The sequence below is a fragment of the Oncorhynchus gorbuscha genome, linkage group LG04 (genome assembly GCF_021184085.1).
Source record: "Oncorhynchus gorbuscha isolate QuinsamMale2020 ecotype Even-year linkage group LG04, OgorEven_v1.0, whole genome shotgun sequence".
Lineage (NCBI taxonomy): Eukaryota > Metazoa > Chordata > Actinopteri > Salmoniformes > Salmonidae > Oncorhynchus > Oncorhynchus gorbuscha.
In genome coordinates this window covers 44172929-44199676 of record NC_060176.1, presented here as the reverse complement: position 1 = coordinate 44199676, position 26748 = coordinate 44172929, and the positions used below count along the sequence as shown (strand labels likewise).

At 44.5% G+C, this 26748-nt stretch overlaps 1 protein-coding gene across 1 annotated transcript; it reads right to left on the bottom strand.

Annotated features, from left to right (window-relative positions):
* Positions 1-2929: 2929 nt before the first annotated feature.
* Positions 2930-22259, bottom strand: ercc6l2 (excision repair cross-complementation group 6-like 2). Its single transcript, XM_046346878.1, has 20 exons — positions 21633-22259; positions 20045-20369; positions 19841-19949; positions 19597-19713; positions 19247-19440; positions 18947-19108; positions 18534-18741; positions 18111-18251; positions 17753-17869; positions 17541-17660; positions 17316-17387; positions 15012-15157; positions 14688-14783; positions 13263-13362; positions 12294-12446; positions 12105-12182; positions 9490-10567; positions 9126-9280; positions 8794-8969; positions 2930-6435 (listed from the first exon to the last, which is right to left on the bottom strand). The coding sequence occupies exons 1-20, from the start codon at positions 21664-21666 to the stop codon at positions 5271-5273; spliced, it is 4746 nt and encodes a 1581-aa protein (XP_046202834.1). The 5' UTR covers positions 21667-22259; the 3' UTR covers positions 2930-5270.
* Positions 22260-26748: the final 4489 nt, after the last annotated feature.

The following is a 26748-nucleotide window of genomic DNA, read 5'->3' as shown; positions in this document are numbered from 1 at the left end:
TTTTAAATATATCTTTCCACCAAACTAATGCACTGGGCCTTTAATCGTCCTGTAAAAGTCGACAGCAAATTCTCAATCTCGCTCTCCCTCCTTCCTTCCTCACACATCATTGATCTGGGTGGCTTGGAGAAAGCCCCATGGAAACTAGCTCTCACCTAATATTGTCCATTCAGTGATTTACACAAGGAGGGGAGGAAAAAAATGTAATATAGTGGTCCTGTGTGGGTGGGCAAGAGGACAGAACTAAAAGCCTAGCAGTCTTTGAAGATGTGTCCTTCGTGACAGCCCTCCACTCTGAACACTGAGTGCTTGTTGTTTCAGTAAACAGAGGAAAGGTTCAGAGGAGCATCCAAAACAAGCCCGACAGCCACCACGGCCCACCCAACACGCATGGTTTGGAACCAGGCCGGACCACTCACCTCAACACACAGGCAGGCCCATGACAAATATATATATATTTTTTTTACTATAGCTTTCATATGGCTGGTTTCTCAATCCAGAGGAATGTGCCGAGCTTGTCAGTTTGATACACCAGAATAAACATTCTAATATATACATTCTCTGACGTATGTATTTCTGTGACATAATTACCACCTTGTCCCTCAACTTTAGTTCTTGTGAACATCAAGGATTTTCACCGCGTTTCAAGGCCTAATTATTTCTCCCCGAAGTAATATCACTTCCCTCCTCGACGCAGATCTTTGAAACTCAGAGTATAATTCCTACCCTTCATCTCCTCTTAACAGGATGCTGTCAAGGAGAAGGTGAACTGTCAGCAAGCAGGCGCGGAGAGGGAAAGACAGAGGCAGAGAGAGAGGACCCCAAATTACAGGAAGAGAGATGGAAAGACAAAAAGGGAGAGAACGTGAGTGCGCACACAAGAGAGAACAGAGCGCACTTTACTCCACTCACATATGGCGGGGCTTTGCTTTTGTAGCCCTGCAAAAATAAACACAGGAGAGGCTACAGCTGGGGGGAGAGGAGAGGGGCCAGTGAGCCGCTTGCTTACCGAGCCCCCTGTTCACTAAACAATGGATCAGATGAAGCAGCCCCCTTTGGCAGTGCTAGACAAGGCCCAGAAATGCCTTTCTTCTCTACGATTCGATCTCCCTACTCCAAATATTTACTCTACGGAAACGCACAAATTTCCCATTGCATTTGTTCTGTTTGAAAGGAGACCTCCCTCGCTATCGGTCTCACCTTTTACAGTTTGACATGAGGGAGTTCGGTGTGTAGATGCATCTCTTGTCCAGAGAAACATGACGACTCTGACCTTATTTTACAAATCTATCATAGAACCACACATTTACTATTTCAGTCATTCCACCTAGGTGTGGAGAATGAGGTTTCAAGGAGATCGGAGTTCATTTGAGTTGTCTCACCAGTGGATCATTAATATTCGGGCAGGGGACTTACTCTTTTTTTAGGAACCAGAGACTAAACAGGAGGATTATTCCTGTGTGTGTGTATCCAGTCTACCTCTTTTATGATGGAGAACAATAAGGAGAGGAAGGGCCCAGGAGCTAGTAAATTACACTCAGTTACAGCTAACAGGTCTCCTAGGAAACCAAGACAGGAATGGTTGCCCAATTGTACATAATTTCCTAATGAAATGAGAGAGGGGAATGTTTTTTTTTTTCATTTTTCATTCAGAGACCTCCTCGGAGCGTTACCGTGACAACTGTGGGATATTCCCCCAACGTGATGGAGTTGTTTGTTTGCTGAGTCACCTATCTTGGGGCAGCAGGTAGCCTAGTGGTTGGAGCGTTGGGCCAGTAGCTGAAAGGTTGCTAGATCGAATCCCCAAGCTGACAAGGTAAAAAATCTGTTGTTCTGCCCCTTAACAGTTAACCCACTGTTTCTAGGCCATCATTGTAAATAAGAATATGCTCTTAACTGACTTGCCTAGTTAAATGAAGGAAACATTTTTTTTTAATTGCTCCATAGGCCTTAATGAGACATATATATACACTCACTACATGGCCTCTTATTTACTGTATGCAGATGAATACCTGTGTACTGAACATAAACTCAGCAAAAAATGAAACGTCCTCTCACTGTCAACTGCATTTATTTTCAGCAAACTTAACATGTGTAAATAGTTGTATGAACATAAGATTCATCAACAGACAAACTGAACAAGTTCCACAGACATGTGACTATGGAATAATGTGTCCCTGAACAAAAGGGGAGGAGGGGGGGGTGTCAAAATCAAAAGTAACAGTCAGTATCTGATGTGGACAACAGCTGCATTAACTACTGCAGTGCACCTCCTCATGGACTGCACCAGATTTTCACTCTTCCACCAAGGCACCTGCAAGTTCCCGGACATTTCTGGGGGGAATGGCCCTAACCCTCATCCTTCAATCCAACAGGTCCCAGACGTGCTCAATGGGATTGAGATCCGGGCTCCTCGCTGGCCATGGCAGAACACTGACATTACTGTCTTGCAGGAAATCACACACAGAACGAATGAGCAATATGGCCGGTAGCATTGTCATGCTGGAGGGTCATGTCAGGATGAACCTGCAGGAAGGATACCACATGAGGGAGGAGGCTGTTTTCCCTGTAACGCACAGCATTGAGATTGCCTGCAATGACAACAAGCTCAGTCCGATGACGCTGTGACACACCGCCCCAGACCATGACGGACCCTCCACCTCCAAATCGATCCCGCTCCAGAGTACAGGCCTCGGTGTAACTCTCATTCCTTCAACGATAAACGCGAATCCGACCAACACCCCTGGTGAGACAAAACCGCGACTCGTCAGTGAAGAGCACTTTTTGCCAGTCCTGTCTGGTCCAGTGACGGTGGGTTTGTGCCCATAGGCGACATTGCCGGTGATGTCTGGTGAGGACCTGCCTTTACAACAGGCCTACAAGCCCTCAGTCCAGCCTCTCTCAGCCTATTGCGGACAGTCTTAGCACTGATGGTTGGATTGTGCGTTCCTGGTGTAACTCGGCAGTTGTTGTTGCCATCCTGTACCTGTCCCACAGGTGTGATGTTCGGATGTACCGATCCTGTGCAGGTGTTTTTACGTGGTCTGCCACTGCGGGGACGACCAGCAATAATGAGAAGGGAGTAATGGTTGGATGGACAGACGATGAATAGATGGTTTTAGGAATATATATTGTTTTTTGGGGGAGGGGGCTAATAGCAGCTGATGCATTATTTAAATGACTTATACATCCACATGCAAAATACATTAAATGAAACCAATGCTACAGAGGGGCAGAAATGCCACATTCTGCCAAGGTTGCCATCGCCTTCTTTTCTCAAATTCTTAGTTCCTCATGAAGAGCTGCGAGCTCCAATACTGCAGACGGACAGGTAACTGCCAAAATAAAACAAACACCAACCTAGTGTCTTAATAGGGTGTTGGGCCACCACGAGGTGCCAGAACTGCTTCAATGCACCTTGGCATAGATTCTACACGCTTCTGGAGAATTGGAGAATGCGACACCATTCTTTCACAAGAAATGCATGATGGGATATTAATTGCTCAATTAACTCAGGAGCTAAACCTGTGTGGAAGCACCTGCTTTCAATATACTTTGCATCCCCCATTTACTCAAGTGTTTCCATCTCTGTAGAAACCTGAGAGGAAAGGCCTCCATTGGCCTTTCTTTCACCAATCACACCTCACGCTCTCCCTGACGTCTGCAAGTAAACCCAGCCAGCCAGATGGACGGACAGACACTTGGGTAATTGTGACAGGGAATCCAGAAAGTCCTCTCACCGTCCTGACACACAGAGAAAAGACCCTAATAGGGAAGTTAGAAAAAGCCAGCAGTCCATTTTTTTTGTTGTCAAAAGTGATGCCCAAAATAGGGAACAAAATACAGCAAAACAGAGTGAAAAGATGGTAGACACAAGTGGACACAAGTGGACCCATAATCCAGTGAACACAAACAACTCTTTGACTCTTGTACTTGTGTCTTTCAGTCCTCAGTGCCTCTTGCTAAACATGTTCCACCTGTTTAGATTTATTGACATCCGTCCAGAGGACAGAACAGCACTCGGTTTGCGTTTCTCACGTCACTGAAGAGCTGGAATCCTTTTAGATAGCTTTTAGACAGGACAACATTGGGAATCATTGGGGCATGATGTACTGTAGAGGGGTCCAATTCTTTACAATCATTTAGTGCATTTCTAAAACCTTTTAAGCCTGACTGTCATTGCACTTGAACGAGACTGAGCAAAGAGCGGAGGGGGAGGTAGATGGGAATCTGTTCGTGGCGTGAGTTTGAGGAGGAAAGAGATATAGAAAGGGGCTTTTTTTTTATTCTCCTCAGTCTCGGATTTGAACAGGCGTGGCAGATGTGTGGCCTGTCTGTGTTCACCTTCTACCACCCAGAAGGGCTACACACACGGCTTTGGCAGCGGAGCTGAGTGTTCTGTTGAGGCACGTATTAGTCTTGTTGTTTATTGATCGCTATCAGCACTTTCTCATTTCAGTTAAACAAAACACATTGACAGAGCTGCACCCTTAGGGGCTCTGCTTACCTCAGCTGAGAGGTCAAACAGCTGTGTGGCTTTCTCTCACACACACACACCTCTATACAGTAACTATCAGAGATGGTATACAGCAGTGGTCCCCAAAATGGTGGGCCACGACCCACAGATTCTACCTCATTAATGCTCGAATGGTGCAGCAGCGGCCTCCACTCTGAGGCCATTAGAAGCAGAGCTGAGCCCAACCACAGCCTGTCATTTTGCAGACTACTGACGCGGGAAGGAGCGCCCCGGGCATGTACCCACCACAGGCCCTGCCCCCAGACAGCCCCTGGCCCACTTCCCATACACACCGTCTATTGAGAAAGAGTATATAAGAAAACTAGTCCAAGCCTTGCGGAAGACAGAAACACAGACAAAGAGACAGTGTGAGTGAACATAGCGGGGGGGGGGGGGGTGATTTTTTTTTCGGATCACCAAGGGTCCTGCCATGTAGGTGGCCAGACATGAGATTCTCAGGCTGGTGGTCACTAATTAGTTGAGCAGGAAACATGGGTTACCACCACTGAACATGTCTAGCCCAAGTCAATGGCACATGGCATTAATGTTCTGAATTACAATGTGCATTTCCATACATGAGTACGCACACACATGGTTTGTCTACACGGTTGACTTACACACACACACGTATTTATCAATCTATAACTTCAGGATAGGTTACAGTAACCAAAACGATTACATGTTTCGTTTTTAAAAAAGCATAAGAATAATAAAAGTCGAACGCAAAATACATGTCGTCATGTCTCCCCCAAAATCACTTCTTCCACAGGAACTTGTCGTTCCTCTTCCAAAGTGACGTGTTCCCTTTCTCCTCTCCTCCCCCTGTTCCTCCTCTGGCCCTGACGCTAGCACTCTCACACACCCTCTCTACCTCCGACGGGTCCGTCAGTTTGTTGATCCTCTCCTCGTTACCCTCCTCCAAAATGTCCCAGAAGTCTCTGTGGCTGTTCTTTGACCTCTCAAGGGCTGGAGAGAAAAGTGGTGTAATGGGGTGTGTGAGGGGTGTGGTGTTGGATCGAGAGGGGGGAGTAGTAGTAGTAGTAGAAGAAGGACCTGGGACGGATTTTGTCAGGGGCCGAGGGTGGGGTGTGCTGGGCGGTTTGGGAGGCGTTGTAGGGTGACAGGAGGCAGGTGTGGCAGAGTGAGAAGTGGGTGTAAAGACAGCCTGTGAGGTAGGGGTTTTGGGGAAGGCCCTCTGAGGCTCTGAGGAGGCCTTGCTTCTGGGTCGCAGCAGGTCGTCCAGGATAGAGGTGTCTCCTAGCAGCTCTGTGAGGAGGACCTGCTGGCTGGGGGGAGAGGAAGGCTGAGCTCTGTACCGCTGCCTCCCCACAACCTCACTCTTCCTGGGGGAGGACAGCATGCTGCTCCTCCCTCTCTGAGGGCTGGCTGTGGGCTTAGCCTGGGGATGGCTGAGAGCTGAAGAAGAAGAGGAGGAGGAAGAAACGGGTTGAGCTCTATAGGCCCCTGGTCCCAGAGGACTACTCCTACTATTGTCCAGGTCTGAGCTGGAGCACTGAGCAGCTCTGGACATTCCACTATTACCACTCTTCTTTTTCCCTCCTCTGGCGTTCCGGACCATCTGCTCCTCAGAAGAGGGAACATCCCTCTGGGGTTCTGGAACGGACCTATGTCGGGTTCTAGGTTCTGCTTGGGGTTCTAGAGCAACTCTCTGGTTCCTTTTGGAGTTGGGTCTATGTTTGGTTGTAGAGGAGGAAGGGGTTATCCTGTTAACTTTGGGCTGGGCTGTGTGTGGTTCTGCGAAGTTCTCCCTGATGGTGGAAGCCACCTCAGGGCCTTGGTCAGTGTAGTACTGTCGTAGCTGAGCCAGTCTCTGGGCAGAGGTACTCCTCAGAACCTCCTCAGCAAACTGTCTCAATGAACCAGATCCAAATACACACGCCATCTCCTCCAGCTGCTGCCTACATGGGGAACACACACACAGGATTCGGCTCAGAGAGCGTAGGAAAGTTGCGTGATAGCATATTAGAAAATAGGAAAATGTTGGCTTGAAAGTAGGTGAGCTTGATGCTTCGTGGATATATATACAAAAGGTATGTGGACACTCTTTCAAATGAACGGATTTGGCTATTTCAGCCACACCCGTTGCTGACAGGTGTATAAAATCGAGCATGCAGCCATGCAATCTCCATAGACAAACATTGGCAGTAGAATGGCCTTACTGATGAGCTCAGTGACGGTCAACGTAGCACCGTCATAGGATGCCACCTTTCCAACAAGTCAGTTCATCAAATGTCTGCTCTGCTAGAGCTGCTATTGTGAAGTGGAAACGTCTAGGAACAACAATGGCTCAGCCGCGAAGTGGTAGGCCACACAAGGTCATGGACAACTGTTCATCGGGAGCTTCATGTAATGGGTTTCCATGGCTGAGCAGCCACACACAAGCCTAAGATCACCATGCGCAATGCCAAGCGTCGGCTGGAGTAGTGTAAAGCTCGCCGCCATTGGACTCTGGAGCAGTGGAAACACGTTCTCTGGAGTGATGAATCATGCATCCCCATCTGGCAGTCCGACGGACTAATCTGGGTTTGGCGGATGCCAGGAGAAAGCTATCTGCTGTAATGCATACTGTCTTCTGTAAAGTTTGGCGGAGGAGGATTAATGATCTGGGGCTGTTTTTCATGGTTTAGGCTGGGCTCCTTAGTTCCAGTGAAGGGAAATCTTAACGCTACAGCATACAATGACATTCTATTCTGTGCTTCCAACTTTGTGGAAGGCCCTTTCCTGTTTCAGCATGAGAATGCCCCAGTGTACAAAGCGAGATCCATATAGAAGTGGTTTGTCAGGGTCAGTGTGGAAGAACTTAATTGGCCTGCACAGAGCCAGGCCTAAACGCCCAACATCAGTTCCCGAACTCACTAATGCTCTTGTGGCTGAATGGAAGCAAGTCCCTGCAGCAATGTTCCAACATCTAGTGGAAAGCCTTCCCAGAAGAGTGGAGGCTGTTATAGCAGCAAAGGGGGGACCAACTCCATATTAATGCCCATGATTTTGGAATGAGATGTTCAACGAGCAGGTCCACATATTTTTGGTTATGTTGTGTATATTTAGGATACATTTCTGATCGTCATGGAATGATATAGGGTCCTTTTTCTAAGACAGGCGCAACTGTCTCCAAAAACAACATGGACATACCATATTCTGTCACAGCCATTAAAACAGGAACTAACCATATTCTGTCACAGCCATTAAAACAGGAACTAACCATATTCTGTCACAGCCATTAAAACAGGAACTACCCATATTCTGTCACAGCCATTAAAACAGGAACTACCCATATTCTGTCACAGCCATTAAAACAGGAACTACCCATATTCTGTCACAGCCATTAAAACAGGAACTACCCATATTCTGTCACAGCCATTAAAACAGGAACTAACCATATTCTGTCACAGCCATTAAAACAGGAACTACCCATATTCTGTCACAGCCATTAAAACAGGAACTACCCATATTCTGTCACAGCCATTAAAACAGGAACTACCCATATTCTGTCACAGCCATTAAAACAGGAACTACCCATATTCTGTCACAGCCATTAAAACAGGAACTACCCATATTCTGTCACAGCCATTAAAACAGGAACTACCCATATTCTGTCACAGCCATTAAAACAGGAACTACCCATATTCTGTCACAGCCATTAAAACAGGAACTACCCATATTCTGTCACAGCCATTAAAACAGGAACTACCCATATTCTGTCACAGCCATTAAAACAGGAACTAACCATATTCTGTCACAGCCATTAAAACAGGAACTAACCATATTCTGGGAGTCTCAGGAACTGATATTCTGTCACAGCCATTGGAGGGGAAAGGCATATTCTGTCAGAGCCATTGAACACAACTGGCTAAAACAGGAATCATATTTGTCACAGCCATTCTGGGAAATATTCTGTCACAGCCATTAAAACAGGAACTAACCATATTCGGTCACAGCCATTAAAACAGGAACTAACCATATTCTGGGAGTCTCAGGTGAACTGTGGTATTGGAGGGGAAAGGCAGTACTGTAGAGCCTGAACACAACTGGCTAATCTTTGACAAGGTTCTGGGAAATGGTTGAGAGGGTTAGCTCAGAGGTGGTCACACACACACACACACACACACACACACACACACACACACACACACACACACACACACACACACACACACACACACAAAGCAGAACCCCTTTCTACCAGTTGAGGGCGCTGCACACCATAATGGTGGTTAGATTTGGCTCTCTGCCCTGCCCTACCAGGAATAACTCACCTTCGGATGGTTCCAGGGGTCTCTCCGATAATGACGGTGGTGTGTTGGGTGGGGTGGTGGACGCTCCTGATGGTGTGTGTGACTGGGTGGTCCACACTGGATCTGTGCACTGCTCCCACCCAACCAACATCATTATTATGGGAAGTATGGGATGGTGGAGTGTGTTCAGGCTGGGTCTGTAAAATACGCACACGCACAGATTTGATCAATTCCTTCTAATCACACTGACAAGGAAGGGACAAGGAAAAGGGGTTAGGGAGTTGATTTGGAATAGGACACCAGACTATCGACTCGTTGGGTGGTTTGGGCTTCACCAGGTAGTGAGTGTGTACCTTCTGTGTGTCCCGGAGTTCATTGGCTGGAAGCTGGGAGAACCTCCTGCGCTCAAACACGTCTCTGAGAGCGGCTCTGCTGATTCGCTCCTCGGCCTTGCTCCCGCCCACCACATGTTGGTTAGAGTGGGTGTAAACCACCTCACGTACACCACCTACAACACACACACACAAATAGGAGATAAGTCTGTACTTACAGGCAAATTCTACTCTAACTCTTGGTATAGAATTGGGCCTGTATCCCAGAAGCATCTCAGAGTAGCAGTCCTGATCTCCTCTGAGATGCTTTGTGAATACAAAGCCCCTGATGTTTGCTGACACACATGATAAGACAGTTGTTTTTTTTATCCCATTTTGACCTTACCTAACACATTGTCAATCGTTCCACAGGGCGGTCCTTTGGCAGAAGGGACAGTCTGGTTCACTTTTGGGTTTGTAAACGCCCTCGCTCCGTATTGGTCTGTCTGTGGGCCTCTGCCATGATTGTGGTTCTGTGGGGCTGTAACAGATCGGACTCTTTCGACTGCAGTGTGGTTTTCGTCTGAGGAGGTAAAAGTCTCAATGTCCTCTGCTTGTCTGGTTCTTCTACTCTGGTCTACTGGTCTGTTGCTGGTCTTTCTCTTACTACCACCATCTCTCCCCATCTCCCTCCTTCTCAGGTGTGCTGGGGGTCTCTTAAGCACATGAGTTTGTGCACAAGGTCTGATTAGCTCCTCAATGTCTATGTCCTCAGACTCAGAGTCAAACATCACCTGGTGCATTCTGGAAACTGGAGTTTTAGTGTTAGATCGTTTGCTTCCACTGGAGGGGGGTGAATCATCATCACTGTCCTCCTCCACCCTCCTCTTCCTCCTTATTCCTTGTTTCAGATTTAGTATTTTTCTCCCCATGTCATCACTCTCTCCTGACAGTGTAACAGGATCATGGTCTCGCCCCCTCTGTCCATCCCATCTCCCTCCATTCCTTTCTTCCTCTCTCTCAGAGCCACTGGAGACGTCCCAGTCGTTCTTCAGAGGAGCTGCATCCAAGTGGTTCCCACACTTGGGGGCCAATGTAGGGGTCTGGGGGCCCCCACTCCATGCGGTGCTGAGGCCCTTTGGTGCCATGGCAGAAGTGTCTTCATCACTGTCCTCCTCAAAATCACTTCTTCCCCCCTCACTCTGGCTATGCTCCCCTGATTCTGACCCTGATCCAGCCCTGACCCCTGACCTCTGGAGCAACCTGGAGAAGCCATGCTGAAGGAGACTGAGTCGGCCAGGAAGGGTAGTGTTCGCCTTCTCCACCTTACTCCTGTCCCCCTGTTCCCCCTCCTCCTCACTGCCACTGCTGAAGTCCAGTACCCCCCTGGTTGTTGCCCTGGGGATCCTCGAGGCCCCTACACTGCCGATCGCCCCTCCATTGCCCAGTTCACAGTGGTCCCTTGCGGAAACCTCCCCAGCCTCCTGCAACACAAGGTCAACAGATTCTTCATATTAAAAAAAAATATATATATATATAACTATTTTTAAACCCTTGGACCAAGATTGGTAATTTACAGGTCTTATTATGAGCTTGCTTTTGCTAAGGTTTGTCGTTAAAAACATTGGCCAATGTGCCAATTTCAGGCAGCGCTGGTGGGGGTATTTAAACTAACTGAAGGCTGGTCTTAGCGGTAACGCGGTTGGTTACGGCGTGGATTTGAACAGCGGAAGAGCAACCTACCCAGCAGTGATGCACAGTTCCCATATGCACATGGAACAAGAGAGAGGCGATTTAGGTTTTGTCCATACACCTCGTCTTTAGAAATATTAAAAAAGTAATGTTTTTTTGTTGAATTTGATCAAATGAAATCAAGCATAGCCTCCCCTCCTCTCAATGAAGGCTGCTTTTTTGTTGTCCTGACCAAAGCATTCGCTAAGTAGTCAAGAACATTGATAAAGGGTTTGGCTCGGTAGACCGCTTCAAAGTAAATCTTCACAATTCCCGCTGTGAAAATAGCAAAAAAAATGTAGGACAAACAAAAAGACGTATAGCTCTACCGTCAGTGCTAAGATTTACCACTGCGTTCGGTCTGGTAGGAAAGCAGCACTAATGAGATCGACAAAGCTATGGAGTCTTCTGTATGTTGTGACCTGGGGCTGATGGCATCACCAGGCTACAGAACAGGATTGGTCATTCATAAAGAATTTAGCAGTGCTAGGTAATGCAAAGATGCTTGTAACAGTAAATCATCCATATATAAATGTGACATGCCATGAGTCATGAATATGAAACAATAGGATACATTGTAGCTTTTATAGCGTGCATGGGAGTTATGCGAGGGCCTTTATGAGTGGGACCACCTACAGCGATACTAATCTTATGGTTTTTGCCAACCAGATGACTCCTCCGTTGTGTGTGTGTGTGTGTGTGTGTGTGTGTGTGTGTGTGTGTGTGTGTGTGTGTGTGTGTGTGTGTGTGTGTGTGTGTGTGTGTGTGTGTGTGTGTGTGTGTGTGTGTGTGTGTGTGTGTGTGTGTGTGTGTGTGTGTGTGTGTGAATACACCCTGGTGTATTGTCTATGGCTATTAAAGTCTGAACATCCCCCGGTACATACCCAGCCTACTAAAAAGGGACAGTTGTGTTGGGTCTTAGCTGGGAACTGTCACAGTAGATAGAAGCCAAACTATTGGGTAAATAAATACCACACAACAGAACAGACGGCCTTCAGTGTGGTCTGGTCCTGGCATTACAGAGGGATAATTATGTCCATCTGTTGGGACACTATCACAGAGAGAATGCGAAAGAGAGATGGGGGGGAGGGGGAAAAGGGGGAGAGAGAAGAGTAAGAAGGGGCCGGTGAAGGAGACAGGAAGACGCACGTGTGAGGAATTGTCTCTTTCACGTGGGAATGGAGGGATGAGAGGGAATGGAGGGATGAGAGGGCCGCCTGGGAAAGGAGAGGGAGTGAGAGATGGGAACGACGCGCCCGTCACGGGTCCCTGAGAAAGGCAGTTACTCACGCTCTCGCTCTTCCTCTCCTCCTCTTCCCCTGTGTGGGTGCTGGACGTCATTACTCCTACCTCCACTCGTCCCTCCCGCTGAGAGGAACACACGCACACACTTGAGCGTACATAAACAGAAATAGAAATACACACAAACATGTAACACACAGTACCAGGGTTGTCCACACAGGCTGTTTGACTTCTGACCTCCAGTATTCTCCTGGTGAGGCAGGTCCCCTGGGTCTGCAGCCTGAAGAGGTTCTGTATCCCAAACAGCTCCCCCTTCTGGTCGTCGGACCCCTGCACTGCATCAAAGTACCGCCGGGCACTCTCCTTACCCATCACAGAAGACTGCAACTGCTGCAGAGTCACAGACAGGGATGGAGGGAGAGAACATTAGATGGTTGGTTTCCCCATCTAAATACCAATATCAAATGGGTTGTTCCATTTCAGCAAGCTATTGTTTTGAATTGGTTTCTGTAGTTAAGAACATATCGGATAAGCATTCCTGCAACAGTATTTTTGTTGAAATATAATTTGATCTGAGAAACTAAGCTAATTGATTGCACCCTAATTGGCCATTTCAATGTATAGGATTAATCTAATATTCAATAAATATAGTATCCAACATCCGATTTGGACCAAACCTCTTCTTAAAACCGACTACGGGAGGAATCCAAATAAAATGGTCAAAAGTCACCTACAGAACTCCCAAAGCTCACACCAACATCCAGTATATAATATCAGTTCTCTATGTTTGACAAGTAGTATGAAGTCGCGTATTGGAGTATTGTTTATTCATACTATGTAATATATTCTCAGTGAATTTGGTGATGTGTTTTCCCCTTGTTCAGAGAAATGAGCCATTGAAGTAGCTTGCATTTTCCCCCATAAATGAGTGTGAAAGTACTAGCTTTGCCCACAAGATATCGCTATTCCTGCTACCGCCACACCCGTTTATCCATTTGTCTAGTTTCTTGTGTTTAATAAATGGATCGCAACATTTTCTTTGAAACTTTGGATAGAAAACTAATAGTGTTTGCTCATGATAAATACATTGTGTGGTTATCCTCACAATTCAAGCCAATCCTCCATGAAAGCAATTTACAAATCCTCAAACGCAATAATTGTATGTGCAGACAGCATACTGTGATGAAAGTCTTAGGATGACTGTACCTGTTTGTAGACCTGGCGCAGGTAGATGACCTCCTCCACTGTTCCCAGAGAGATGAGTCTGAACACTGTCACGTCCCTGCACTGGCCTATACGATACGCCCTGAGGAGAGGTCACACACTGTCACGTCCCTGCACTGGCCTATACGATATGCCCTGAGGAGAGGTCACACACTGTCACGTCCCTGCACTGGCCTATACGATATGCCCTGAGGAGAGGTCACACACTGTCACGTCCCTGCACTGGCCTATACGATACGCCCTGAGGAGAGGTCACACACTGTCAAGTCCTTGCACTGGCCTATACGATATGCCCTGAGGAGAGGTCACACACTGTCAAGTCCTTGCACTGGCCTATACAATACGCCCTGAGGAGAGGTCACACACTGTCAAGTCCTTGCACTGGCCTATACGATATGCCCTGAGGAGAGGTCACACACTGTCAAGTCCTTGCACTGGCCTATACGATATACCCTGAGGAGAGGTCACACACTGTCAAGTCCTTGCACTGACCTATACGATATGCCCTGAGGAGAGGTCACACACTGTCAAGTCCTTGCACTGGCCTATACGATACGCCCTGAGGAGAGGTCACACACTGTCAAGTCCTTGCACTGGCCTATACGATAAGCCCTGAGGAGAGATCACATCATGGAAATAAAAAGGAATAGAAGAGGGGTCCCCATTCAGGTCAATAAACCATAAAGAGTGACCTATGGGTCCCACACCAGCACAGAGATCACAGTTGTTAACACTGGCATTGTGTATACAGACATAGAATATGAGACTGAAAAGATTTGGCATTTTTGTCCCCAGATCCTCAAAAAGTTCTACAGCTGTACCATCGAGAGCATCCTGACTGGTTGCATCATCACCTGGTATGGCAAATGCTCGGCATCTGACCGTAAGGCGCACCAGAGGGTAGTGCGTACGGCCCAGTACATCACTGGGTCCAAGCTTCCTGCCATCCAGTAATAGGCGGTGTCAGAGGAAAGCCCATAAAATTGTCAGAGACTCTAGTCACCCAAGTCATAGACTCTTTTCTCTGCTACAACACCGCAAGCTGTACCGGAGCTCCAAGTCTAGGACCCCCTCCATTTATTTTGTACACTGCTGCTACTTGATGTTTTATCACTTCACCCCTACCTACATGTACAAATTACTAACCTGTACCCCTTGTATATAGCCTCGTTATTGTTAATTATACTTTTTTACTTTAGTTTATTTGGTAAATATTTTCTTAACTCTTCTTGAACTGCGCTGTTGATTAAGGGCTTGTAACTAAGCATTTCATGGTAAGGTCTACACTTGTATTCGGCGCATGTGACAAAGTTTGATTTGATACAACATATTGGAAAGAACCCTGTAAGGTTCTATGACTATGTACTTCTATGTAAGTACATGGCATGTATGGATATTGCAGCATACCTGTCAATTGCCTGCAGGTCATTGGCAGGGTTCCAGGTGGGATCAAACAGGACCACAATGTTGGCCCCGACAAAGTTCAGGCCCAGACCCCCTGCCCTGGTGGGGGAGAAACAGACAAGCGAACCTACAGTCAGTGGTTCATTCATTTCAAACATAGCTGTGTCCCAACTAGCACGCTATTCCCTATATAGTGCAATACTTTTTAGCAGGGCCGCGCACTATGTAGGGAATAGGGTGCCTTTTGGGGGTGCACACATCCAACACAATCATATTGCTGTGCTCTGTTAAAGCAGAGCAATGAGGGGTGGTGGGAGTGGCACTGACATGGTGGAGACCAGGCAGAGGTTGATGTCAGGGCAGCTGTTGAACTCTTTGACGATCTTCAGCCTCTCTCTGGGCTTGGTGTTGCCATCCAATCTGCTATACTCCAGCCCATCTGCCATGCAGTAGCTCTCCAGCACGTCCAGCAGCTGAAGGGTTAACACAGCATATTGAGAACACTTCCTTTTGGTGACGTGGCGTGTTACCAAATCAAATGTATTTATATAGCCCTTCGTACATCAGCTGATAGCTCAAAGTGCTGTACAGAAACCCAGCCTAAAACCCCAAACAGCAAGCAATGCAGGTGTAGAAGCACGGTGGCTAAGAAAAACTCCCTAGAAAGAAAACTAGAGAGGAACCTGGCTATGTGGGGTGGCCAGTCCTCTTCTGGCTGTGCCGGGTGGAGATTATAATACGGCCAAGATGTTCAAATGTTCATAAATGACCACAAGTATACAGGGCATTGGGAAAGTATTCAGACCCCTTCCCTTTTCCACAGTTTGTTACATTACAGCCTTAATCTAGGATAGATTAAATAAAACATGTTCCTCATCAATCTACACACAATATCCCATAATGACAAAGCGAAAACGGCTTTTAGAAATGTTTGCAAAAATGTATTAAAAATAAAAAACAGAAATACCATATTTCCATAAGTATTCAGACCCTTTGCTATGACACTCGAAACTGAGCTCAGGTGCCTCCTGTTTCCATTGATCATCCTTGAGATGTTTCTACAACTTGATTGGAGTCCACCTGTGGTAAATTCATTGATTGGACGTGATTTGGAAAGGCACACACCTGTCTATATAAAGGTACCACAATTGACAGTGCATGTCAGAGCAAAAAAACAAACTATGAGGTCGAAAGAATGGTCAGATCTGGGGATGGGTACCAAAACATTTCTGCAGCATTGAAGGACCCCAAGAATACAGTGGCCTCCATCATTGTTAAATGGAAGAAGTTTAGAACCACCAAGACTCTTCCTAAAGCTGGCCGACCAGCCAAACTGAGCAATCGGGGGAGAAGGGCCTCGGTCTGGGAGGTGACCAAGAACCCGATGGTCACTGACAGTGCTCCAGAGTTCTTCTGTGGAGATGGGAGAACCTTCTGGAACGATAACAATCTCTGCAGCACTCCACCAATCAGGACTTTATGGTAGAGTGGTCAGACGAAGCCACTCCTCAGTAAAAGGCTCATGACAGCCTGATTGGAATTTGCCAAAAGGCACCTAAAGGACTCTCAGACCATAAGAAACAAGATTCTCTGGTCTGATGAAACCAAGATTAAGATTTTTGGCCTGAATTCCAAGCATCACATCTGGATGAAACCTGGCACCATCCCTACAGAGAAGCATAGTGGTGGCAGCATCATGCTAGTCTCCCAGGGACTGGGAGACTAGAAAGGATCAAGGCAAAGATGAACGAAGCAAAGCACAGACTGGGGCGAAGGTTCACCTTCCAACAGGACAACAACCCTAAGCACACAGCCAAAACAACACGGAAGCGGCTTTGGGACAAGTTTCTGAATGTCCTTGAGTGTTCCAGACAGAGCCAGGACTTGAACCCGATCAAGCATCTCTGGACAGACCTGAAAATAGCTATGCAGCGACGCTTCCCATCCAACCTGACAGAGCTTGAGAGGATCTGCAGAGAAGAAATGGGAGAAACTGCCCAAATACAGGTGTGCCAAGCTTATAGCGTCATACCCAAAAAGAATCAAGGCTATAATCGCTGCCAAAGGTGCTTCCACAAAGTTAAAGGCAATTCATTTATTTTTTACTATTTTCTACATTGTTGAAAATATATATCAGTTTGATATCAGTTTCTTATTTTTAATATATTTGCAAAGAAAATATCTAAACCTGTTTTTGCTTTGTCATTATTGGTTAATTAATGCGTGTATATTTATGAAGGAAAAGAACTACTTAATTTTAGAATAAGGCTAAAACGTAACAAAATGTGGAAAAAGTCATTGGGTCTGAATACTTTGATTGCACTGTACGCTTAAAGGGATAGTTTCCTCATCGTATAAGCAGTCTATGGACAAAGTAAGGAAGACAGCAACCCATGCTTTGGTTGTGTCTGAACTAGAGCTCTGACACCATCTAAAGCCCAGTACATGATCTCATCATTATCTACCACAGCCATTTTCCTACACACACACTAACACCCCTACAGATCCCCCAACTCTCACACATGACATCTACAGTACATACACACAAACACAGAGAGACACACACATACAAACAGTTAGACACAAATGACAGAATCCCTGTGGCTACCAAACACAATTAAAACATTTTACCTTAGTGGAGAGGGAGAATAATAGCACTTTGTCTTTTCTCTGCATGTAATGTTTCAACAACCTCTGGAGAACCTATGACAGGGTGTAGAGGAAGAGGGATATCAACCAAGGATCTAAATGAGACATACTTCTCTTAAAAACATGATACTATATGTAAACATATCAGCCTACCTAACTACCTTTGCCATTCGCGTGACATGACTTTTGTCCTCGTGACCAACCTACCTTCATCTTTCCGCTGTACATGGGGTCTGACATGGCCTCAAATGCTGCCTGCTTGCATTTCTCTGTGAAGTCAGGAAACTTCTGGAACACCTTCTCACAGATCTCATTCACATACTGCTCCTGAGAGAGCACAGTATGTCCACATGTTAAACCAAACAGAACTTGTCATGTTCAGTAAAATAATAACCAGGACTTCACTTGTGAGAGCGTACCTGCTTTTTGCTGGTGTTCCACTTGGCTTGCAGTAAAGCCGCGTGGTTGGCCACCTTCCTGAGAATGGCCAAGTAACTGAAGTACAGGTCTGTCACACGCACACCCCGAGCATTCACCTGTAGTGTACAAGAGACCAAACATTTACATCACCTCCCAGGGAAGGCCTATCACAATAAAGTCAAAATTACTGACAACATTGTGACTATTGCTTAGTCTAAGTGACCTATAAAGACCAAACAATGATTCAAACCTTGACTGATGTTCACTGAACTAAAGAGTGCAAAACGGTTAATAACAGAGTTCTTCATAGTGGGTCAAATAAAGGTTATAACACAACTGTTCCTGTCATAAGCCGACCTTGTAGCAGCACTTCCTGCGGGAGTGTCCACTGTGACAGTCACACTTCTCTGAGGAGCGCAAGAGCAGGGTGACGTCCTCCGTGTCCAGTACCGCCTCGTACACAGTCTGCTGGAACGACGTCAGCGAACAGTACACCACCTGGCCGTAGATGGAGGAGCCATTCACTTAGTGAGATGTTTGAAACCACCTGCTAGACCAAGGATATTCGCATTCAAGGCCAGAGAATTCATTCAATTTAGGGTTGTAAAATTCAGGTAACTTTCCCAAAATTCCCAGGTTTTCCATGAATCCTTGTTGGAAAATTCCTGAAATCAGGAGAGAATAAGCAGGAATACTCCCAACTAGGATTTCTGGAAAAGTTACCAGAATTGCACAACCCTAATTCATGAACATGAACCGTGTGTGGAAGTCTCCACTCACCCTGTCGTCTTTTTTGGGCAGCTGCTCTCTGATAAGAGCCTTGGTCCTCCGGAGAAACCAATGGGAGAGCTTCGCAGCCAGGGCCCGGACCGCCCTCCTGCCCGTCGCTAGGGCCCGCTTAGTTACACTGTGCTTCTGCCCCAGTTCGATGGGGTCCGAAAACATATTCTTGAAGTTACCCAGGCTGCCAAGGCAACGAGGGATGGCCCTGAAGTACACAAAGGAAGAAGGTCAATCCCAAGAGAAAGAGTGGTTTAGAAGGAAATGGTGGCACTGGGTATTGGGAGGTTTTTGGGGTAACCTCTTGACTCTACATCATTACACTAATACGTGTCTAATAAAGGGTAATCAGTCGTACTGTAGCAGCAGTGATAGAAACAGTAGTAGTAGTTATATTGCCAGTGTAGACCCACCAGTCCATGACACACCAGAGCTCATCCAGGTTGTTCTGCAGGATTGTGCCAGTGAGGCCCACTCTGACCAGACACCTCAGATCCTTCATTGCCCCAGTGATCTGGGAGTTGGGGTTCTTGATCTTGTGGGCCTCGTCCACTATCACAGCAGACCAGTCAATGCTGGAATTGAAGACCGGCCACACAGTCAAAATGCGTGGCATGCTTATAGGTGGAGTTTCACGATAGGATTAGGAAGCGGGTCTACTATGGTTTCAGGCTACACACGCCAACACACCTAATTATCTTAGCTAACGCTACCTGTTAAACTGCTCCAGATAGAGACGTAGGGTCTCGTAGGTGGTGAGGGCGATCTCAGAGCGTCCCCTCCGGATGCGAGCCAGCTCCTTCTCTTTCCTCAGACCGTGGACTACAACAGTCAGGAAGTGACCCCACGTCTCCAGCTCCTCTTTCCAGTTGTACAGCACCGACAGAGGGGCCACAATCAAGAACACCTGGGCACAACCATGGATAATATAACAACACCTACACAGGCCCCTAACAGAGAGCATGGGCATGCACATGTGGGTTTGAACATATTTGTAACTATCAGTCAGTTTTCAGCCACAAAGAGTGCTACCCTTGTGGGAAATCTATAGCTCAATATCTACCTTTCGGGGTTTGCTTCGCTGTGTGGGGATCTGAGTAAGAAGAAACTGAGGCCTGTTGTTCTCAATGTCTTCCCATGTCCCTGTTTTACCCAGCACAGCAGCCAGGAAACCAATGACCTGTTGACAGACACACACGTCAGTCATGAACAGCAGGTCTTTCTTCACATGATAACTCCAATAGTGCTAATACTCTAGCTACATACCATCAACAATCAGGTTTCTGCAGAGACAGTCTAGTTTTTACCTGAATGGTCTTGCCCAGACCCATGTCATCTCCCAGGATACATCCTCTGGACTGGGCATAGTTGTCATAGATGAACTGGATCCCTTCCTTCTGGTAGTACCTCAGGTACCTGTTGACGGCATCTGATTAAGGCCCCATTCGTACAGCAAAAACAACCTGGGAAGCCCAGCAAAATCCCAGCTTCCTAGTTAACAGCTCACGTACCTGTTGATGGTGTATGGGACTGCCACACCACTCTGTGACAACACCAAGGGCTCTGATGGCCCGGGAGGTGTCTGGCTGCAGAGGAATAGAGGCTTCTCCTGGGCAGACACTACACTGGTGGACGACTGGTTTGTGTCTGGTCTCTGGAGTTTACAGACTGGAAAGACTGCCTCCTCTTCTTCATCTTCATCATGTTGATCTGTGAACTTCACCAGTGCCATGTCCTCACCATGAGAAGTGGAAGGGAGTTTCTGGATTGTCCCCTCTCGTAGTAGGGTGCCTTCTCTGAGGCTGGGAGCGAGGCATCTGTCGCCCTCATGCCACACTGTTTATGGGGGAGGGAAAATCATGGCTTGGTTAGTTATGTCAGGTTAGCTATATAAATACCTAGACAGCAAGCAGCGTTGGGGAGTAGTGAACTACATGTAATTTAACTACATTTTGCAGTCGTTATGGGAGGGAGTAGTTAGCTAATGACTTGTTTTGCCATGTAGCGGTGTAGCTAACTACTGGAACTACACACAACAAGAATGGGTGAAGTAGGCAAGAATGAACTTTATTTTCGGCATCAGACCTGCAGAATGCTCACTTGAAACAGCTTTTGTTTTTAATAAGCTAAATTACCAGTGGTGACCTTCAGGGCAGGTTGAGCCCCACCCGTTAAGCTAAAAATATATATATTTTGTGTTGCCTGTTTTGCATGTGATTCTGGCATTAATACGTGTCACATATCAGTTTGCAAACAATGTAAACAAAAAATATATATAATATTGAGTTAATAAAGCCGCATACAGTTGAGTAAGGCAGCTCCAAAATGCAGGTGTTTCAGCCTAGCCCAGTGCTTTCTGGGGTGGTGGAGCAGGCAGCAGAACATACAGAGCGTAGAGGTTGGTAATGTTCTCTAGTTACACCGTGAATGGCTCCGTGTTCTGTCACTCATGGGGACACTACGTCGCCGCAAACTCTACGGGGAGAGTTGGACATTCAAGCTCCTTGGGTGCTGCCATAGAGTTACAATAGAAGTGCCCATCAAAGAAGGCTCGAGTTCATTGGCCACAGATGTAGCATAATTTGACAATTTTATCTACCGTAGCTTTGATTGGACTGCACATATCAACATCATACCTTCAAAATATTAGCTAACAAGCAAGACAAGCAGTCATCATGAATCACGTTGATAATCTACGGGCAAATCCTTGTCATATGAAGAGAAATGTAGCATCGCTAAGGGATTCACTCCGTGGTGCTGAAAAGAAAGCTCTGCTGTTGGGACAGCTTTATGTAGACCCTAAAAGTTTCTGGGACCCGTTTGTCACGGTGATATTCATGTATGTGCTGTGTAGTGGCTTTGCTGGAATCCATCTAAAAACATTTAGGGGAATTTGCCTCACCAGGACTTAACTTAACGTTCCATGCTAAAATCACCACCGTAAAATACACATTCTGTTAACATCCAACTCAAGACAATGTGAGCTTAACAGTTAACTTATGCTACTAGCTAGCTAGCTGGCTATGTGACTGTTTTGAGAAACAAACTTTTGAAGCTCAACGAGCTAATTATCTCCCATTAAGCGTCTGCGTAACAAACCTTTTATGTCAGCTGTGGAAGTTGAAGCCATCATCAAAAAGCATTGTGGCAAGATGTAACTAGCTAAAGCATAAGCAGACAAGCTCACGTTAACTAGTAAGAAAAGTCTCTTCACTGTCTGGCACAGACATTGCTCAGACAGTAAAATAGCGTTTAGCTAGTTAGCTAAATTTACACTCGATTACTAAAAGATTTAATATTTTCACGGGACAGTAATATGTATAGCTAGCTAGCTAGATCTTTGAGACCTATCTTGCCCGCACTTGTCAGCGTCGCTAGCTAGCAAGCGTTCTGCTGTTTATCTAGTTTAAGCATTCGGCGTCGCACTTTCAACAATCACCCTGGCTGCCAAAACACTAATTGTCAATTCAAACGAAACTAATAATAAGACCAAAATATAATTAAATGTGTTCTTTATTTTCCCTGAAATATCTAAAAGTGAACATTTATAATTGCTTCAATATGTTAATATTAATAGAAAGTGCTACCTGGTGTGCAATTTAGGCCCAGCGGAAGGGAACGCTGACGCAACCAAATCAAACCAAGTCTACACTTGTTGTATTCGGAGATTTTTGGCTTATATCCAAGTGTATTGATAGTGAGTGTGTTACCAGAAATATTTGTACTATTCCCCTCACAGACCATAGGGCCATTTTTACATTGATATCAAAATATTTACCCCTGATGCTAACATTGGTAGAGCATCATACTGGAAGCTAAATAGCTCATTATTAAATAATGATATAGTTAAGTTTGAGGTTAAAGATCTGCTTTCACACTTTTGGGAAAGGGCTTGTGAAGAAAAATCTTATTGCAAGAACTGGGAGCTCTTTAAATTTGAGCTGTCCAAATACCTTAGAAAATATGGTAGTAATCTTGCTAAAACCAGAAGAGCTGAGGAGGAAAAGGTGATCATTAAGATAACTTCCCTTTCTCAGAGGTCCCCAGCTGCCCTCTCGGGGGAGGAGAAGATGGAACTAATTGAGTTACAAAATAAACTGGATAATATATATAGATTAAAACCAGAAGGAGTCTTTATTAGATCTAGGAAAAAATGGATTGAGGAGGGAGAACAGAATTCGACCTATTTCTTTAGACTTGTGAAATATCACTGTACAAATAACACTATCCATAAGTTAAACATTGATGGTGTTATTACAGATGACCAAAAAGTAATCGCTAAATACTGTAACAATTTTTTGTATAGCTCTACGTACAGTCAGGAATCCACATATATGTTTTTTGGCTCACTGAATAATGTCCACTCTATCAGTGATATAGAATCTAAACAGTGTGATGAACCCATCAAAGTTGAAGAGATTATAGAGTATCAAACATCTAAAGAACAATAAATCACCAGGTGTCGATGGAATTATCAGAAGTTTATTAATGATTTTCTGAACAAGCAGCTCCCTTCCTATTTGAAGTCTTTTTAGAGAGTATTAAAAACAATGTTCTCCCTCCTACAATGAGTCAGGGGTTAATAACACTGATACCTAAGCCTAAAAAAGAAGTGCTGCTCATCGATAACTGGCGTCCAATTTGTCTTCTTACATTTACATTTACATTTAAGTCATTTAGCAGACGCTCTTATCCAAGCGACTTACAAATTGGGTCTTCTTAATTATGACTATAAGGTATTAGCCTTACTACTAGACAAAATAATTAAAGAAGTCCTGGATGCAATCATTGATGAAACACAGTCTGGCTTCATGAGGAACAGACATATTTCTAACAATATCAAACTAGTATTAGACATACTTGACTACTCAGACCTCACTTGGCTTTGGGGATTTTTTTCTGTAAGACTATTAAGACTATACTGTCAATGACAGTAGAAAAAATAAAGTCTATATACGGTGTGTGCAAAAGGCATGAGGAGGTAGGCAATAATAGGCCATAGGAGTGAATAATTACAATTTAGCAGATTAACACTGGAGTGATAAATGAGCAGATGATGATGTGCAAGTAGAGATACTGGTGTGCAAAAGTGCAGAAAAGTAAATCAAATAAAAACAGTATGGGGATGAGGTAGGTAGATTGGGTGGGCTATTTACAGATGGACTATGTACAGCTGCAGTGATCGGTTAGATGCTCAGGTAGTTGATGTTTAAAATTGGTGAGGGAAATAAGTCTCCGACTTCAGCGATTTTTGCAATTCGTTCCAGTCACTGGCAGCAGATAACTGGACGGAAAGGCGGCCAAATGAGGTGTTGGCTTTGGGGATGATCAGTGAGATATTCCTGCTGGAACGTGTGCTACGGGTGGGTGTTGTTATCATGACCAGTGAACTGAGATATATATATGCCATTTAGCAGACGCTTTTATCCAAAGCGACTTACAGTCATGTGTGCATACATTATACGTATACGTATGAGATAACGCAGAGCTTTACCTAGCATAGACTTATAAATGACCTGGAGCCAGTTCGTCTGGCGACGAAAATGTAGCGTTAAAGAGAGGAATTAGGCAAGGTTGTCCTATCTCTCCGTACCTGTTTTTATTAATCACCCAACTTCTTACAAATTCTTTAAATAATAGTCCGGTACAAGGTATTTCCATTGTTGGTAAAGAAATTATTATAAGCCAGCTGGCTGATGATACTACACTTTTTCTGAAAGACGCTAACCAAATTCCTATATCAATCAATGTGATACAAACCTTTTCCAAAGTGTCTGGTCTATATCTTAACATTCATAAATGTGAACTCATGGCTGTCAAAGATTGGGTGACACCTGCATATTATGGTATTCCAGTAAAAGAAGAAATTACATATTTAGGCATAACCATTACAACGGATCAGAAGTCTAGAGACGTACTAAATTTGAACCCTTTTATTTAAAAACAAAACAGAAGAAGCTAAATCAATGGCTACAGAGGGACTTGTCTTTAAAAGGTAGTGTCCTAATAACCCAGGCTGAAGGTATCTCTAGACTAACATATGACACTCTATCTTTATATCTTGACAGTAAAATAAGCAAGGAGATAGACCAGATGCTTTTCAACTTTCTGTGGAGAAACTGTACCCATTACATTAGGAAAACTGTTGTAATGAACACTTGTGAGAATGGTGAGCTGAATTTTCTGGACTTTACTACCTTAAATAACACTTTTAAGATCAATTGGATAAAACAACTCCTAAGAAGACCCAGTTATATGTGGAGTTTTATTCCTCATCATGTCTTCTCTACTTTTGGTGTCCTTAACTTCATGTTGGTTTGCAAATATAATATTGACAAAGTTCCAGTGACACTTTCTGCTTTTCATCGGCAGGTTCTCTTGTCATTGTCCTTCATTTTTAAGCATCATTTTCCCCACACAGATATTATATATGGAAAAATCGGGATATATTGTTTAAAAATAATTATTTGTTTTGGGAAAATTGATTCCGAAATAATATCCTATTGGTGAGCCAACTCAATGCATAGGGTCTTTTACTCAGTTATAAGGAATTCTTATCACTTTACAAGATTCCTGTAACAGCTAAAGATTTTGCAATTGTTTTAGATGCCATTCCTTCAGGTGTTGCTTTATTATTCCGGAACGTGTCAAGACCCGAACCTCAGAGCCTACCTTCTATTGACGCTGTTGACTCATCCGTAGGAAATATTTGTTTCTCTTTTGGTCCATTCAACAACCGAGCGATACAAGCCTTGTTAAATCAGGATGTTGCATGACCTTATGTCATGCCTTATTGGAAAGGATGTATTGATAATATCTGTTGGGAAAAAGTTTGGATGTTGCCACACACATACCTACTTGTTAACAAAATTAAGGAAGCTTCCTTTAAAATTATTCATAAATATTATCCTGCCAATATTATCCTGTTTAAGGAAAACATCAACTCAAATTGTTCCTTTTGTAATGACCACCCAGAAACAGTGTTGGATCTTTTTTGGCATTGTATTCATGTAACAGTTTTCTAGGTGTGGTGAAGGAGAGTCGGACCAAAACGCAGCGTGTAGATTGCGATCCATTTTTAATCAAACAAACGTAAACACGAAATAACACAAATGTAACAAAAACCGAAACAGCCTATACTTGTCTACTAAATACAGCGACAGGAACAAAGACACTAAGGACAATCACCCACAAAACAACCAAAGAATATGGCTGCCTAAATATGGTTCCCAATCAGAGACAACGATAAACACCTGCCTCTGATTGAGAACCACTCCAGACAGCCATAGACTCTGCTAGATCACCCCACTAGCTACAATCCCACTATATACCAAAACCCCAAGACAAAACACACCACAATACAAAAACCCCATACCACACCCTGGCCTGACCCAATACATAAAGATAAACACAAAATACTTTGACCAGGGCGTGACAATGCATGTAAGGAAACTGTGGCAAGACATCAGTAGATTTACGTAGAATGTATGCACACATGACTGTAAGTCGCTTTGGATAAAAGCGTCTGCTAAATGGCATATATTATTATTATTATTATTATATATTTATAATTGAAGACATTTATGAAGATCTTACACTATTGTGGAGAGATATACAGCTTGGATTCTTTACCTATGATAGAAAGAAGCTGAACATGTTTTATGTAATTAATTTCATTATTCTTTTGGCCAAATTTCCTATTCAGAAATGTAAATTTACAAACAAAAAAATACATTTTCTTACCTTACAAAAATAAATTGAACTGTCTTTTAAGACAATTGAATACTCTACTAACAAATCTGTTAGAATAAATAAGTGTATGTATGTCCTTGTGAAATGTGATATTGTACCCCCTAGCCCAATTGTCCTTTGTATATTATTCATATATACTTGCGTTCCCACATGTACTTTCTGTATTGATTTGTTGTTCATAAAAATGGATAAATAATAATTGTTGTATTCGGCACATGACAAATCACAAATATATGACCTCTTTCCCAATGATGTAGAGTTAAAAATAAGAAAATAAAAACACAAGAGGAATAATATACACACTAATTAACATACAGGGAGTAACATTACCATATTTATGTGGAGGGATATGAGGTAGTTGAGGTAGATATCAAGATACTGTATATAATCTAAAGTAGCAGCAGCGTATATGATGAGTCATCTCTGTATACACATCGCAAGATGGTTGATGCTTATTTATAAT

Excerpts from the sequence above, each read along its gene's own strand:
- ercc6l2 (XM_046346878.1), bottom strand. The coding sequence starts at position 21,666 with ATGATGGCTTCAACTTCCACAGCTGACATAAAAG. Across the intron at positions 19,714-19,840 it reads GTCTGGGCAAGACCATTCAG|GTCATTGGTTTCCTGGCTGC; the intron begins GTAAAAACTAGA and ends GTCTGTCAACAG. Across the intron at positions 12,447-13,262 it reads TGCGCCAGGTCTACAAACAG|CAGTTGCAGTCTTCTGTGAT; the intron begins GTACAGTCATCC and ends GTGACTCTGCAG.